Below are 14,426 nucleotides of genomic sequence, written 5' to 3'. Positions count from 1 at the left end.
GCAGCTGAATTTTAAGTTTTGTATGTATTCGTGTTTTTATTAAAGAATGTAGTTAGCAACAAAGAAATGGGGAAAAAGTCCTGCAGTATTGGTTAAGACTTTTTTTTTCTTTCCTCCTCATGTGTGGAAAGGACGAGGAGCAGTCGGCACCCATCTCAAACAACAGTAAATGTTAAACAGGAAACCTTAAAAATGATAAAGGTGAAACTGCAGGTCTATCATTTTATATATCGTGATATTTGTTAGCATAAGAAACATGGAAAAGAAAAACTACTGCGGCGTGAAGAGCGCAACCCTTTATCTACTACGCACCAGACACCAAAACCTCTATTACAGCCGTGTGAAAATGAGTGTGGGAGGCTGAACGCTGATACAGAGCTGATGGAGGTGAAGACGCTGGCAGTCCTTTCATCAGAACCCACTTTTGTCTTCTGTTTGACCTCTTTATTTTCTGCGCATTTGGAGGAAATGATCTGCACAAGTTTCTTTTTTTGTATTTTTTTTTTGGCCAACGTATATGTGGCCGGGGATTGGGGCCTTGTGGGCGTAAACGGATTGGAACTTTGCTGAAATAAACAAGTGGTAAGCTAGCGATGGTGGCAGTCAGCCATGTACGGTGGCATCTAGCCATGGCACCATGTGTTCAAGCTGTGGCACGTATCTAGTTTTCTATGTACAGGGGACATCCAGGCACCTCTAATTTACTGACTTTCATCACCAACTGTCAAATGTGCTCACCGTATTGGAGAAACAATACTAAAGAGATGACACAAGCTTTTAAAAAAAGGGGATAAGAATCAAAAACGGTCTGATTTGTTTCACTGCTGAAGCGTGTTAGGATAAGTGAACTAGTTGAACTTTTCTTACGGCTTTACGTTACGACCCAGTTTCTTATCATTGTTCCATTAAAAAACATAAAACATCCGGTTTATCTTTTTCCATATACTGTTAAAATAAAAGCAGCTTGAGGGGCACTGAACAAATGCGCTTACCTGGTATAGCTGGTGCTAAAGCCCGGAGTGCTGCTGAAGCTGTTGCCTGGCCTCTGCTGCATCGCGCTGGAGTTTCCAAATCCCCGGCCCCACTCGTCGCTGGCCATTTGCGGCGTGAACACGTTAAAAATAGGTTTCTGATCTTTCTGCTGGTTGCCGCTGGAAACGGGGCTTCCGAAGTGGTAGCTCTGACCGCTGGACGTGCTGACGCCGCAGATGGCGATGGAGACATTCCTAACCGGACTGGAGAGGTCCGAGGACATCTGGCAGAAGCTCCTCCCGCTAGTGTTCTCCTGCTTGATCACGCCCGGAGTGCACAGATGGATCATGGGATCCTTCTCCTGCTTGATGACGAGGGCCGGGCTGCTTGTGGACGCGCTGGAGGGAACCGAGCTGGTGGCGCCGTTGACGTTGCTGATGGTGGTGGTGGGGGGGGTTATGGGGCTCAGCGAGTCCACAGACTTGGAGTCCTTGTCTGTACCCATGACTCCGAGCAGAGAGTCGTCGACCAACGGCGGGAACTTGTCATCTGCCACGTAAAAATCTGTGGGCGACTCGGGCAAGTCGAAGTCTTGCAGAAGGTCCATGGTGTTATCGCTGAAGAGCTTCGGGTTACTGGCGTCCCCATCTTTCCCGAAAGGATCCTGATCTAGATCCATGTCCACTTTCCCCATCGGTGAAAAGTCCTCGCTTTTCAGGGGAAACAGACTAGGATCGCCGACCATTAAGGAGTCCACAGAGGGCAAGGAGCTGTTGAGATCAGCAATGCTGGCTTCTAGGCGTGAGAAATTATCCCCCAAGCTGTAGAGCCCCAGCGAGGACTGTTGCGAAAAGGACTGTTGAGACCTCAGGTCCTTCCCGACCATTTTCTGGTCCGAGTCATCCACAAAGAGCTCCAGGGGAGACGGTAAAGGGATGGTGATATCCTCAGGAGGGGGCGTGTTGCTCATGCCTGTGGGGAGGTCCCCCGTCACGGGCTGCAAGAGGGGGCTGACGGGAGGCACAGTGGTTGGGGCAAATGACATGGTGCTGCGTGCTCCGTTATGCAAAACTCCTTCAGCTGGACTCTCGCTGAAATTCAGCGCCATCAACTGCTCATCTCTCTTCGTACCGTTCTTCAAACCTCCTGGCTCCATCCTTCTGTGCTGTGGTGGGAACCCAAACAAACCAAATTAAAAACATAAAAGACATTCGTCTATTTAAACTTTTATAATTATTTATGGGTATTTGTGGTGAATAATACATAATGAATGGCACCCTTAAAGAAAACTTATCGCCCAATAAACAGTTTACTTACCTCTGCTTCAACAACAACCACAAAAACACCAACAAAAAAACTTATTTTACCAAAATGCAGCAAAAACAATAGCACCTGTAATATATATATTTTTTTTATGTAAATTGGTTTTCTGCATTAATATCCTGAGGCACAATCACATGCATGATAAAATAAGAGTAATTCAGCTAACTTACTAAAGTAACAATTAAAAAAAAATTATGCTTGGGGAAAAAAAAAAGTTATGCTTGCATGACAGTTCAAGAAATCTTTTTAAGTGGACACCACAGAAACAGACTCTGCGCACTTCTTGTCTCAGGGGCAGATTTTAGCAGATATTAACGTTGGAAGACACTGTCAGGTTTCTTCATATTTCTTTAGCTGACTTTGTGCTTTTTGCATGCATAAATGACGCAGAAATACATGCGGTAAAAATGTAGGTCACGGGTGCACGATATAAGATATTTTGCACACTCATGACTGTCGGGCAACCGAATCTCTCTCGCTCACTCACTCATCCTTTACACTGCTGAACCTGTACAGGGTCGCCGGGGAGCTGCAGCCCATCCCAGGGGTACTCTGGGCAAGAAGCGGAATACACCCTGGACCACACACACACACACACACACACACACACACACACTACAGAACAATTTGTAAACGGCAATTATGCTAATCTGCATGTTTTTGAACTGTGTAAGGAAACCGGAGTACCCGGAGGACACCGACCAAGCACGGGGAGAACATGCAAACTACATAAACACACAAACACACACAGACCCTGAGGCGGGAACCGAACCCTTAACCCTGGCAGTGCGAGGCTACACAATATGTTTTCTACCCGATTTGATTACTCTCAGAACTTTTTGAATGCAGTACTTTCGACTCTTTTTGCCTCGCTGTTCCTTATTTTAGTAGCCTTGAAAGTGAAAAAATTTATAATAATAATAATAATAATAATAATTATAATAAATAGCTTCTAGCTTTTTGGACAAAATACAGTACTTCATCACCACATGCGTTAGTTTATATAATTATTACTTTAATTAGCATAAGGTAAATGTCACAGAGTTTGTAATTAAATACATAGTTCACAGTGTAGAATGTGGTGTTGTCAAAAGTTAACACACAGAGACATGTACGATTCTAATCGACCTACTCGACTACTGTATTAGTATCACATCCAATGATTGATCAAGTGTATACTTGATGCTAAACACAAGAACAGAAAGTAACACATGCCACATTGAGGGACACACAGAGCATCGAAAGAAGTCAATCAAAAGCAGTTTGTCAGAACCATGACCACCACCACCACCTTCAGTTTCATATTCGCTAGAATTTGAAAGCGTTGTGATAGCGACCGTGCGCTAATATTGGAACTCTGTAAATAAGGAAGACCTTTGATCTAATTGGGCGAATTAGTAGTGTTTATATATATATATATATATATATATATATATATGTATATATATATAATTATATATTATATATATATATATATATATATATATATTTTTTATTTTTTTTTACACTGTGTGAGGGTGACTGATACAGTGATCTGGAAATGTTGTTGAGTAAACAAGCGAACATGTGAATGAAAGCAGCGTGATCTAAATGCGGGTAAACACATGCAAGTGAATTGCCGCTGTTCAGAAATGAGATTGCATATATGTATGAATTCAAGGTTTTTTTTTTTTTGCACCCCCAGTTGTGATGTTTCATGACCATGGACTGTGATTAAGTCACACTTTGAATGTTTTTAAAGTTTGATTTCGGTGTTGACGGAGTTCCTTCCGAAACAGAAAGTACAAGAGCCACCAGCGTTCGAGATGTGCCACATTCCTGCCTGATACGCCACGTGACCTGAACCTCGCTAAACGAACTGAGGATGTTATCACACTAGGCAAGATTGATCTGTACTATGCTCAGGAACGATTGCTCGTCCCTTGTGTTCTTATTCTCTGGCATGCTTGTGTATTTACACTCTACGAAACAGCATCTTGAGGTGCAACGACTTGGCTTTGTGAGCCACCATTAAACACGAGAAAAAGTAAATGAGGATGTTAACTTTAAACTTAATTCTTTTGATTGTGTAAAGCTGCTTTGTGATGATGTAAATCGTTAAAAGCGCTATACCAATAAAATTGAATTGAATTGAATTAACCTTCACACTACGTGTAATGTTACTGATATTTCGGAAAAAAGATACTCTTGCATGCCTGTTGGTTAGAAAATGAAATTGGTAAACGCATGCCCCCTCAGGTTTTTTCACCTTAAAAACTAAAATTTTTAATAATAATTGGCATATGAACGAACAAAGTTGCACGTACGTCCGGGAGCCGTTCAGAACTTCTTTGCGTCAGTGGAAGCCCATGTAAAGTTTATGAATTTTTTTTCAGTCAGCAAAAGCTGTTTCAAAAAAGGCAACCTATTATACCAATGTTGCCTTCGGCATGCATTCGAAAGCTAGATGATTGAGGTTAAGTGAGGTTTAATGTCTATTTATTTCATATTTTGCGCCATTGACCTGTCTTTTATAAATGTTTTGGTTGTTTTTAAATGCAAAAATATGATTATAGTGCTGGAAATTTATAATACTGGAAATATTTTTGGGTGGTTGGAATGGATTATCATCATTTGAAGTATTTCTTATGGGAGATATTGTATCTTAATATAATTTTTCACCTCAAAAAGGAATTATATTTGTATGTCTAGGTTACGCTGTATGGACTACGATAAACTGTGGTGCCTGCCAATAAGCTGCTATTGTAAGGCAAAAGTGGGAGGGGTTTATACAATCTAGAGAGCTTTTCATTGGCTGAATATCACTACTGACTACTAGAGGATGAGTTCATCGAGTTAACTCAAGCAAAGAAGGCTAAACCAAAACATGCTTTTTTTCTGGATGCACAATAGTATCAGGGTCTTTAATTCTTTTGATAGGTACAAAAGTATCTAAGGAAAAAAACTAAACAAACAAACAAACAAAAAAAAAAAAAAAACCTAGTTATTACAGACACTGTGTAATCATTACTCGCCATAACGAATGACCTGACTCAATAACCAACCGGATCATGCATCATCATCATTTTTTTTTTTTGCACTTTTTAGTGCACTAGTTTACAGTTTGGGATGTAGCCACGGATTTCAGTTCAAGCTATACTACACGCACAAAAGTATTTGGCCAATCCTACAATTAAATTATATCCAAATATATTCACTTCAAGCTATAACAGCTTCCGCTCTTCTTAAAGGGCTGTCCACAAGATTTAGGATTATTTCCGTGGGAATTTGTGCCCATTTATTCTGTAGAGCATCTGTGAGATCAGACACTGATGTTGGAAAAGAAGGCCTGGCTCGCCATCTCTGTTCCAGTTTATTCCAGGGGTGCTCGATAAGGTTGAGGTCAGGGGTTAAGGTCAAGGCTCTCTGCAGGCTGGTCAAGTTCACTCATCAAATCAAAACCATGTTTTTATATGTAGCCCTGGCTTGGTACACTGTGGCACAGTCATGTTGGAATAGAGAAGCGCCTTACCCAAATTGTTGCCACAAAGTTGGAAGCATAGCTTTGTCCAAGATGTCTTGGTATGCTGAAGCATTAAGATTGCCCTTCACTGGGGATAAGGGCCCTGACTGAAACACAACAGTTTTGGCTAAATACTTTAAAGTATAAAAGGTGGTTAGTATTTGTTTGCTTTTTTTTGCCACTTTTTAGTGCACTAGGTCGCAGTTTGGGACGCAGCCACAGGTTTCGGTTGAAGCTATCATGGCAACTGATCCCACGAGAGAGAGAGAGAGAGAGAGAGAGGCCTGCTATGTGGGAACTGTAACTGACACACACACACACAGACAGTTGCAGACGGGATCACAATAGTAATAACAATCCTCCATGTTTAAATCCATTAAGAAGGTCAAAATGACAGCAACAATGTCACGGTGTCCCAGGGAAACGCAGTGCAGCTCCGCTAGCGACAAGCTAACCAGGCTAAGTCCCTTAGCAGCGATTTATTTCCGAGCAAATTATCCAGAAATGCGGATGGATATCTATATTCCCCCGCACCTCATTTGACAGCGTACAGCGTCGATAAAACATTCCCCAAAAACTAATCTAAACACAATATACATACCTATTGTTGTTTAAGTGCCTGCTTTGTTTTGCTGCATCATCTGTCATCGTTTTGGTTGTTGTTTATCTGTCTTTCTTTTCCTCGTCCTGCTTATGCTGCTAGCCGTTAGCAACACGGCGCGCGCTTACTTCTCGTGCAGCCAGTTCAGCGTCGCGGCGAGTCGCGTCAAACAACACTCTCCCAAGTTGTGCGGGGAAGAGTACAACCCCTTCTGACTGACACACACACAAACACACACACAAACACGGCGAGGCCCAGTTCTAACAGAAAATAATAAAAATTAAAAACGCGATTCCTCGACGTCTCAGTCCGCATGAGGTGGTTTCAGGTTCCGTGAACAGGCGCTAACTTTACCATAAAAACATTCAAAATGGAGATTTTACAGTTAGGGCGGCGTGTTTACAACACACACTGCGACCTAATGGTTATAACGAGTAATAACAGCTGCACGAGCTCCATAAGATCCACACACTCTCACTAAGGAAGAAAGTTCTCACTGTCACTCCTGGTCATGTGAGACTCAACAAGAGACTGAAAACCCTGATCAGACATGACAAACATCAGAGCTGTGTCACTGAAATCCTTGTAAATCCATAAATTCTGTTTAAAAAAACAAGTCATTCGTAATTTACACATTACTGTCTCATTACTAGTCTTACTTGATCTTAGTGCTGCATTCGACACTATAGAACATAATATTCTCATAGATCGCTTACAAAATCACATAGGTATTCAGGGGCAGGAATTAAAATGGTTTAGATCATACCTGTCCGATCGATACCATTTTGTAGATCTAAATGGAGAACCGTCTGGTGTAATGCCAGTGAAATATGGGGTCCCACAAGAGTCAGTTTTAGGACCACTTCTGTTCTCAATATACATGCTTCCCTTGGGTAAGTAACATCATTAGAAGACATAGGGTTAGTTTCCATTGTTATGCTGATACCCAATTATATATCTCAACAAAATCAGATGAAATACCTAAGTTGTCTAGACTAACTGATTGTGTCCAGGACATAAAAGATTGGATGACCAAAAACTTTCTTTTACTAAATTCAGATAAGACAGAGATATTATCAGAGGTGTCAAGTAACGAAGTACAAATACTTTGTTACCTTACTTAAGTATCTACTGTATACTTTACTGGAGTAATTATTTTTCACCCGACTTTTTACTTCTACTCCTTACATTTTCACGCAATTATCTGTACTTTCTACTTCTTACATTTTAAAAATAGCTTTGTTACTCCTATTTTATTTCAGCTTGTCATTCAAAAAACAAACAAACAAACAAACAAACAAACAAACAAAAAAACTTCCGGATAAATCGTGCCACTTGAATGGAGCGAATTTGATTATGGTTGGATGAGAAGTATAAACAACCCATTGGTTGGTATGCGATCCATCGCACCTGCCCATGACGTCACGTCACACACTCCAGCAAGGACGTTTAAATAAAATATCATTTTCGGTTGATAAGGTTGTGATAAGTAGACGAAGATGTCCGTGAATATATATATATTTTTTTGATTAACCACTTGGATTAATCATTAATTCTGACAGCATTAATGTTTATTGTAGACAACCATACAAGGGTGATTGTTACTAAGCTTGCCCTGGGTACACTAATTTTCTGGTATGTTGCCCTCACAGATTCCTGCAGCTAAGCTTGGATGTACATTTACATTCCAATAAAGGTTACCGGTGACATGCCTCTGAAGTTTGACTTTTTGCACCATTAAAATACTTATAGGCAACTAGTTATCATATCTTCTTCTCCATAAAACATGTGAATGCTCATTAGTACACATATATGATTCCTTAATGTATTTGCATTGTACTAAAATGCAAATACATTGAAGAATAAAAGTAAAAGTAACGTAAGGAGAAAAAAAGCATTAAGGATAAAAGCATAGGCTGTGCCACGGGCCTATATACTGCACTAACACCTCATAAAAAAAGTAAAATGTGTTTTTTTTTTTGTTGTATTTTTTAACGGCCATAGTACAGCCTAAGCTTTTATCCTTAATGCTTTTTTCCCTCTTACGTTACTTTTACTTTTATACTTTAAGTAGTTTTAAAAGCAGTACTTTTATACTTTTACTTGAGTAAAAAACTTTGAGTTGATACTTCAACTTCTAAAGAAGTCTTTGTAAACCCTATTATCTATACTTCTACCAAAGTAATGAATGTGAATACTTTTGACACCACTGGATATTACTTATTGGCCCAAAAACCAGCACACAACAACTTTCACAATTTAGCCTGCGTTTAGAAGGATTTACTGTTACTACCAGCTCGACAGTAAAAGACTTGGGTGTAATATTAGACAGTAACTTGTCTTTTAAAAATCATATTTCCAATATCACAAAAACAGCCTTTTTTAATCTTAGAAATATCGCCAAACTTAGGAGCATCTTATCCGTATCTGATGCAGAAAAGCTAGTTCATGCATTCATGACCTCCAGACTGGACTATTGTAATGCATTACTAGGTGGTTGTCCTGCATCCTCAATAAACAAGCTTCAGTTAGTCCAAAATGAAGCCGCCAGTATTCTCACTAGATCCAGCAAATATGATCATATAACCCCAATATTATCATCACTGCACTGGCTACCTGTTCAGTTTAGAATTCATTACAAAATAGTACTACTTACATACAAGACTTTAAACGGTTTAGCTGCCACATACCTAACCAGTCTTCTGATACGCTATAATCCACCATGTTCCTTAAGATCACAAAACTCCGGACTTCTGATATTTTCCAGAATTTCAAAATCAAAAGGGGTTAGGGCTTGCTGAAAATGACCATTGTTAAAAGCGCTATATAAATGAAATTGAATTGAATTGAATTACTCCAGGGCACACACACACACACATACACATGCTCATTACACACGGGGAGCAATTTGGGAATGCCAGTTGGCCCTAACCTGCATATCTTTAGACTGTGGAAGAAAACCAGAGTACCCAAGCACAAGAAGAAACATGCAAACTCTGGATCTCGATACTTATTTACTTACTTTCTTACTTACATACTTTCTTTATAAAGATGTTTAAACTCTTATAAATCTATACATTCTTTCTCCTATGCAGGTAATTCCTCACATATTTAGTTATTAGAATTATTTATCCTGTGTACAGGGTCGCAGGGAGCCTCAAGCCTTTTCCATGAAACTTTGGGCACAAGGCCCTGGACAGGGTGCCAATCCATTACAAGGCACAGGCATACTGTGTACATACAGTACATAAACACACAAGCAATTTGGGAATGCCAGGTAACCTAATCTGCATGTCTTTGGACTGTGGGAGGAAATCGACCAAGCACAGGGATGACTGGATAGCAGCTCATCAGCCGAAGCTCAATATCAGTAAAACTGAACTGCTGTTCATCCCTTTGTTTGAACCCGTTGACCCTTCGGTACTCCTTGAGCACTGCCCGCAATCTTTGGGTAACTCTGGGTGATTAACTGTCATTTTATCCACATTTGGCTTCTTTATAACATCAGAAGAGTTTCTTTCTTCACAGGCTACATCTATGTCTTGTTTTCAACCCTCCCAAGTTCTCCCATACTACCCCACTTCTAGGCTCTCTGCACTGGCTTCCTGTAGCTGCCCACATCAAATTCAAAACCCTGATGCTTGCCTACAAAGCCAAAAACGGAACAGCATCCACTTACCTCTCAGCTCTAATCATACCACGCACCATGTTTCCTTCTGATCCTCCAGCACTGCTTGTCTGGTCTCACCATCTCTCTGGGTTTGAGGAAGATGTGCATCTAGACCCTGTTCTGGTACCTAAGTGGTGGAAATTAACTTCCTCCAGATCTTTAAACGAGTTTTTAAAGATCTTTCTCTGGTGGTCTTTAAACGACGACTCAAGACGTATGTGTTTCATCAGTACTTGGGCTAATCCCTGCCCCCCAACTCCCACCTAAAAAAAAAGCAAAAAACAAACAAAAAAAACCCCATCAGCAGTGTTTGACTGAAAGTTCTTAATTAGTAGTAACCCAGTGTAAGGATCTATCCAATGATGGAAACTTCAAAGCACTTTTTAATAAGTCGCTCTGGATAGGAGCGTCTGCCAAATGCTTTTTGTATAAATGTAAACTTGCAAACAGACCCTAGTTTGGAATCGACTCCAGAGGTGCCAGGCCACAGTGCGGCTATACTTAAGTACATCTATACTCTATCACTTACCTTCTTATAAGCTTATTTACAGTAACTTCTGTCATATACAGTATGATGTGGACAGCAGGCGATTATTTTACAGGAAGGCATTTGGAGTGTCATCAACGAGGTTTGTGTAACAGGTTGACTGTGTCACAGGTTTTCCTCCACAGTAGGCAGTGTCATCAATAACTGGGTGCATGGTGGAACGGGGGCCGGTGTAGCTGGCATCCCTCAGCGTGTGTGTGTCTAATGTCTTAATATACTGTTTATAAAACCATAATTCTGTTTGCTTGTATGGAAGAGCAGGGTTTGTACAGGTAGGCAGGAGGCCGCATCACCATTAACTTTTACATCATAATGTCAGCATGTAACATGTAGGCTTTCCTTGTCAATTGTAACATATAGTAATATAATTCTGTATGGTGTGACATAAGCATAAGATGCTACTTCATGCTTTGTAAAGCCTTCATAACGACTCTAATCCGAGGTGCTGTTGTTACATCATTTGGTGATTTCTGGGGCTGGTGACTCTAAATGAATGTCTCCTCTGCAGCAGAGGTAAGTCTTGGTCTTGCTTTCCTGGGAAGGTCTTCATAAGGGACAGTTTCATCATCATGCTGCTCCAAGAGTTTTGCTAAATGCACTTGACAACACTGTTCTTGCAAGAATTATTCCAAGGAAGGCTGACCGTCATGTCTAAAAATAACAACTGACTGTTGCTGTTGTCGTTGTTGTTATTGTTGTTATGCAATTATATAACTTCATTTGTGTGATTTCATAGTTTTAAAATTTCCAGTATTGTTCTAGGATGTGGAAAATAAATCACAAAACAAAACACAAAAACTATTGAATTAGAAGGTGTGTCCAAACTTTTGACTGGCATTGTATGCGTGTGTGTGTGTGTCTGTGTGTGTGTGTGTTTTCTCCCCAAATTGCTTCCAGCACACAGCTGTCATCACTCATTCCTTATTTTAATACTGGTTGTGTTGAAAGACCATAATAACCAAGCCGTTGAAGATAATTTATTGCTGTTCTTTGGTTAATCTTTGCCACACCTTTGCCACATCTGAAGCTATTAAATTCTAGGTTTGTTCTTGACAGATCTTCAAACAACACAAAGATGTCTTTCAGAAGGCCCTGATCAACCAGGTTGTGACCCCGTTTATGTTCCACCCGTAACTTCAAATTCTATTGAAGGAACAAAGAACTATTTTAAGTTTGCTAGCTATTTGTCCCTGGGACAGTCCACCCTCAGACTGACCAACAATCTGTCCTTATTGAAAAACCTAAATTACATTGAAATTCGCACTTCTAGGCATTACGGAAGGAGTCTCCAGTGTTAGAGTCATTTGTGTGGAATGGGAGAGTTTGCGCTTAAATGTTTGTCCCATGACGTAGCAGATTTTGTGTCCTTAATTTTATGTAACAAGGAAAAAAAAAAAGGAGACACAATTGGTATGGCTGTTATATCACACATTTTTTTGCTTTGTCTTGTCTTGCAGACATTCCACTGCAGTAAGCATGACTACAGTACAATGAATGAAAGATCATGATGTGTCATTCTGAAGAGAGGAAACAAAATGCAAAAAGAGAACTGAAAACTGTGTACCTGGCAATACACCAGGGCTGGTCTTGGACATCTGACAGATCGACATCTACCACAACAGTATAATTATTGTATACATTTAATGGTATAATAATGATATTATTGTAAATATTTTATTAATATCATAAATTAATAAACTAAACTGTTACATATATACAATATATTGTTGTCCAGCACTGTAGGTACTGCTTAATGTTTATAGAATAGATTTAAGATATAACCTGTTGAATGTGTTTTTTCCCCTCTATCTCTCTCTAATGAGGGTGGTCTAGACCACACCTTTATTTATAGGGTGATCTATCTGCAGTTGGTCAGGCTTAATGGCAGGGAAAGCCACAGGTTAAAGTTAAAGAAGAATGAAGAGGGATAGAAATGATTGAGTTATGACTCCATAAATGTTAATTTTTTAATAATAAATCACGCCTAATATATCCCACTCACTTCCAGGTGCCATCGTAATAAAATATGCTGCTAACCTTGCATGTCTACTGCGACAAGGACCACATTGTGATGTCTAGACGAAGTCTATGATTATTATTGCTATCGTTATCCAATTATTATTATTATTATTATTGTTATTATTAGAATTATTATTATTATTATTATTATTATTATTATATAATTCCTTGCTTAATGCAGGTCAACAGCTTTGATTTTGCCTGACACAACATACAATTTCACGCTTAACCCGTAAAATGCCTAACGACTTTTTTGTATCTTTTTGGTGGTACTTGTTTTCTACAAACATTTCTGCAGACATGCCTCTACCTGAAATAATAGCAGTCGTGTGAGGCTGAATGAAACTCGTTCAGGTGTGTTAACATTGACATCTCATACTATCTGGATAGAGTCCAAGATAAAGCTGATAAATTGTGCAGGCATGCAGTCTCTAAACCCTACAGAACTAGCAGTGGAATGAAGACAGACAGCACTGAACCTATTGCTGACGAAGTCTTTAATATGAGAATGTCTTTACAATACAAAGGAAGACTTGCATTAGTTAGGTTTGTCCTGGAAATTTCAGGAAAATTGAATTTACAAACCTTTGCACACCACAAAGAGCTACAGGATTTCGTTATTAGAGGGGTAAAAAAAAAGCTAAAATAATGTACAGTACGTCAAGATATTCAGGCTCATACTTCTGCTCATGCTTGTGGTGTATTTGGGAACACTAGACATGACACAGGAACACACCCTGAACTGGAAGGCTCCTTTTTTTTTTTCCTTTATGTAAATGGTATTGTCTTCATAACAGCTTTCATCCACTTTCGTTTCTTCTGAACCACATATGAAGCCACTCAGTTGTAACACCCTCACCCTCACCCTCACTGCACTCATCCCTGCTAGACTGCTGACATTTGGCTGGACTCCTAGACTGCTAGGATTGATTAGTTATCTAGCTATCTTTAGGCTTAATTTGATTTTCTGTCTCAATTTCAAGTGGATCAGAGTTAATCTGAGTCCATCACCATGGCGATGTCGGCTGCCCACCTAATCTGCTCTGTGGCAGGTTCGGTTCAGGATCATTGAGTTCTTAAGTGGCACTTATCTTCTAATATACTAAAGATTTCGCTGAGAAAACAGCGTTATGTTTCACTAAACACTCGAAATAGGACCATCAAATACAAAACAGTGTCTTAGATCTTCCAAATTGTCTACGATGTAGAGAACACTGCATCTTGATGTCTTGTATGACTTCTATACCATCATACAATATATTAACCGAACCAGGCACCAGTTTGTGGTCAGTGTTATGCACCTATAACTGTGTTCCCTTATCCTGCACAATCAAAAGTCCCAGTTTGACTTGAATGCCCCACATAATGAAAAAATTATAAATAATAATAATAAAAAAAAATTATACAAGAAGTGCTCAAATCTCAGTTTATTATATCTGGCCATAAAAGATGACTTTTATAGATTTTAGGTTACAGGCTATCTATGAATAATGAATTAACAGCTGCGGTTCTGTGGTTATGACCTTTTTAGAGGGATTCCCAAGAGCAACTAATAACATACATATGAATACGTCACATTCTAGCAGCACATTCCTGAGCTTAATCACTGCTTTTGTGTCTCGGACTTTGCAGTATATACTGTATATTACGACTATATATAGGACAAAAGTACAAAGGAGACTTAAAATTCTTTCATTTCATTATTGTGTGTAGAGCTTAACAACTTAACTACTGTACCTGAGACAAACTCCATCCACTCTGACCATCCAGCTGTCAGAATAATAATAAAAAA

At 39.6% G+C, this 14,426-nt stretch overlaps 1 protein-coding gene across 1 annotated transcript in view; it reads right to left on the bottom strand.

The window, feature by feature from the left end:
• Nucleotides 1-6,795, bottom strand: part of nr3c1 (nuclear receptor subfamily 3, group C, member 1 (glucocorticoid receptor)) — a 47,798-nt gene extending 41,003 nt beyond the window's left edge. The window contains exons 1-2 of the mRNA XM_053510655.1: nt 6,399-6,795; nt 993-2,137 (exon numbers count right to left, since the gene is read on the bottom strand). Of these exons, the coding sequence (XP_053366630.1) occupies nt 993-2,128 (1,136 nt within the window). The 5' untranslated portion in view covers nt 2,129-2,137; nt 6,399-6,795. The remainder of the gene's footprint in view (nt 1-992; nt 2,138-6,398) is intronic.
• Between the last annotated feature and the right edge of the window lie 7,631 nt (nt 6,796-14,426).

This window comes from Clarias gariepinus, chromosome 2 (assembly GCF_024256425.1).
Source record: "Clarias gariepinus isolate MV-2021 ecotype Netherlands chromosome 2, CGAR_prim_01v2, whole genome shotgun sequence".
NCBI lineage: Eukaryota > Metazoa > Chordata > Actinopteri > Siluriformes > Clariidae > Clarias > Clarias gariepinus.
This window is presented reverse-complemented; position numbering and strand designations above follow the sequence as displayed.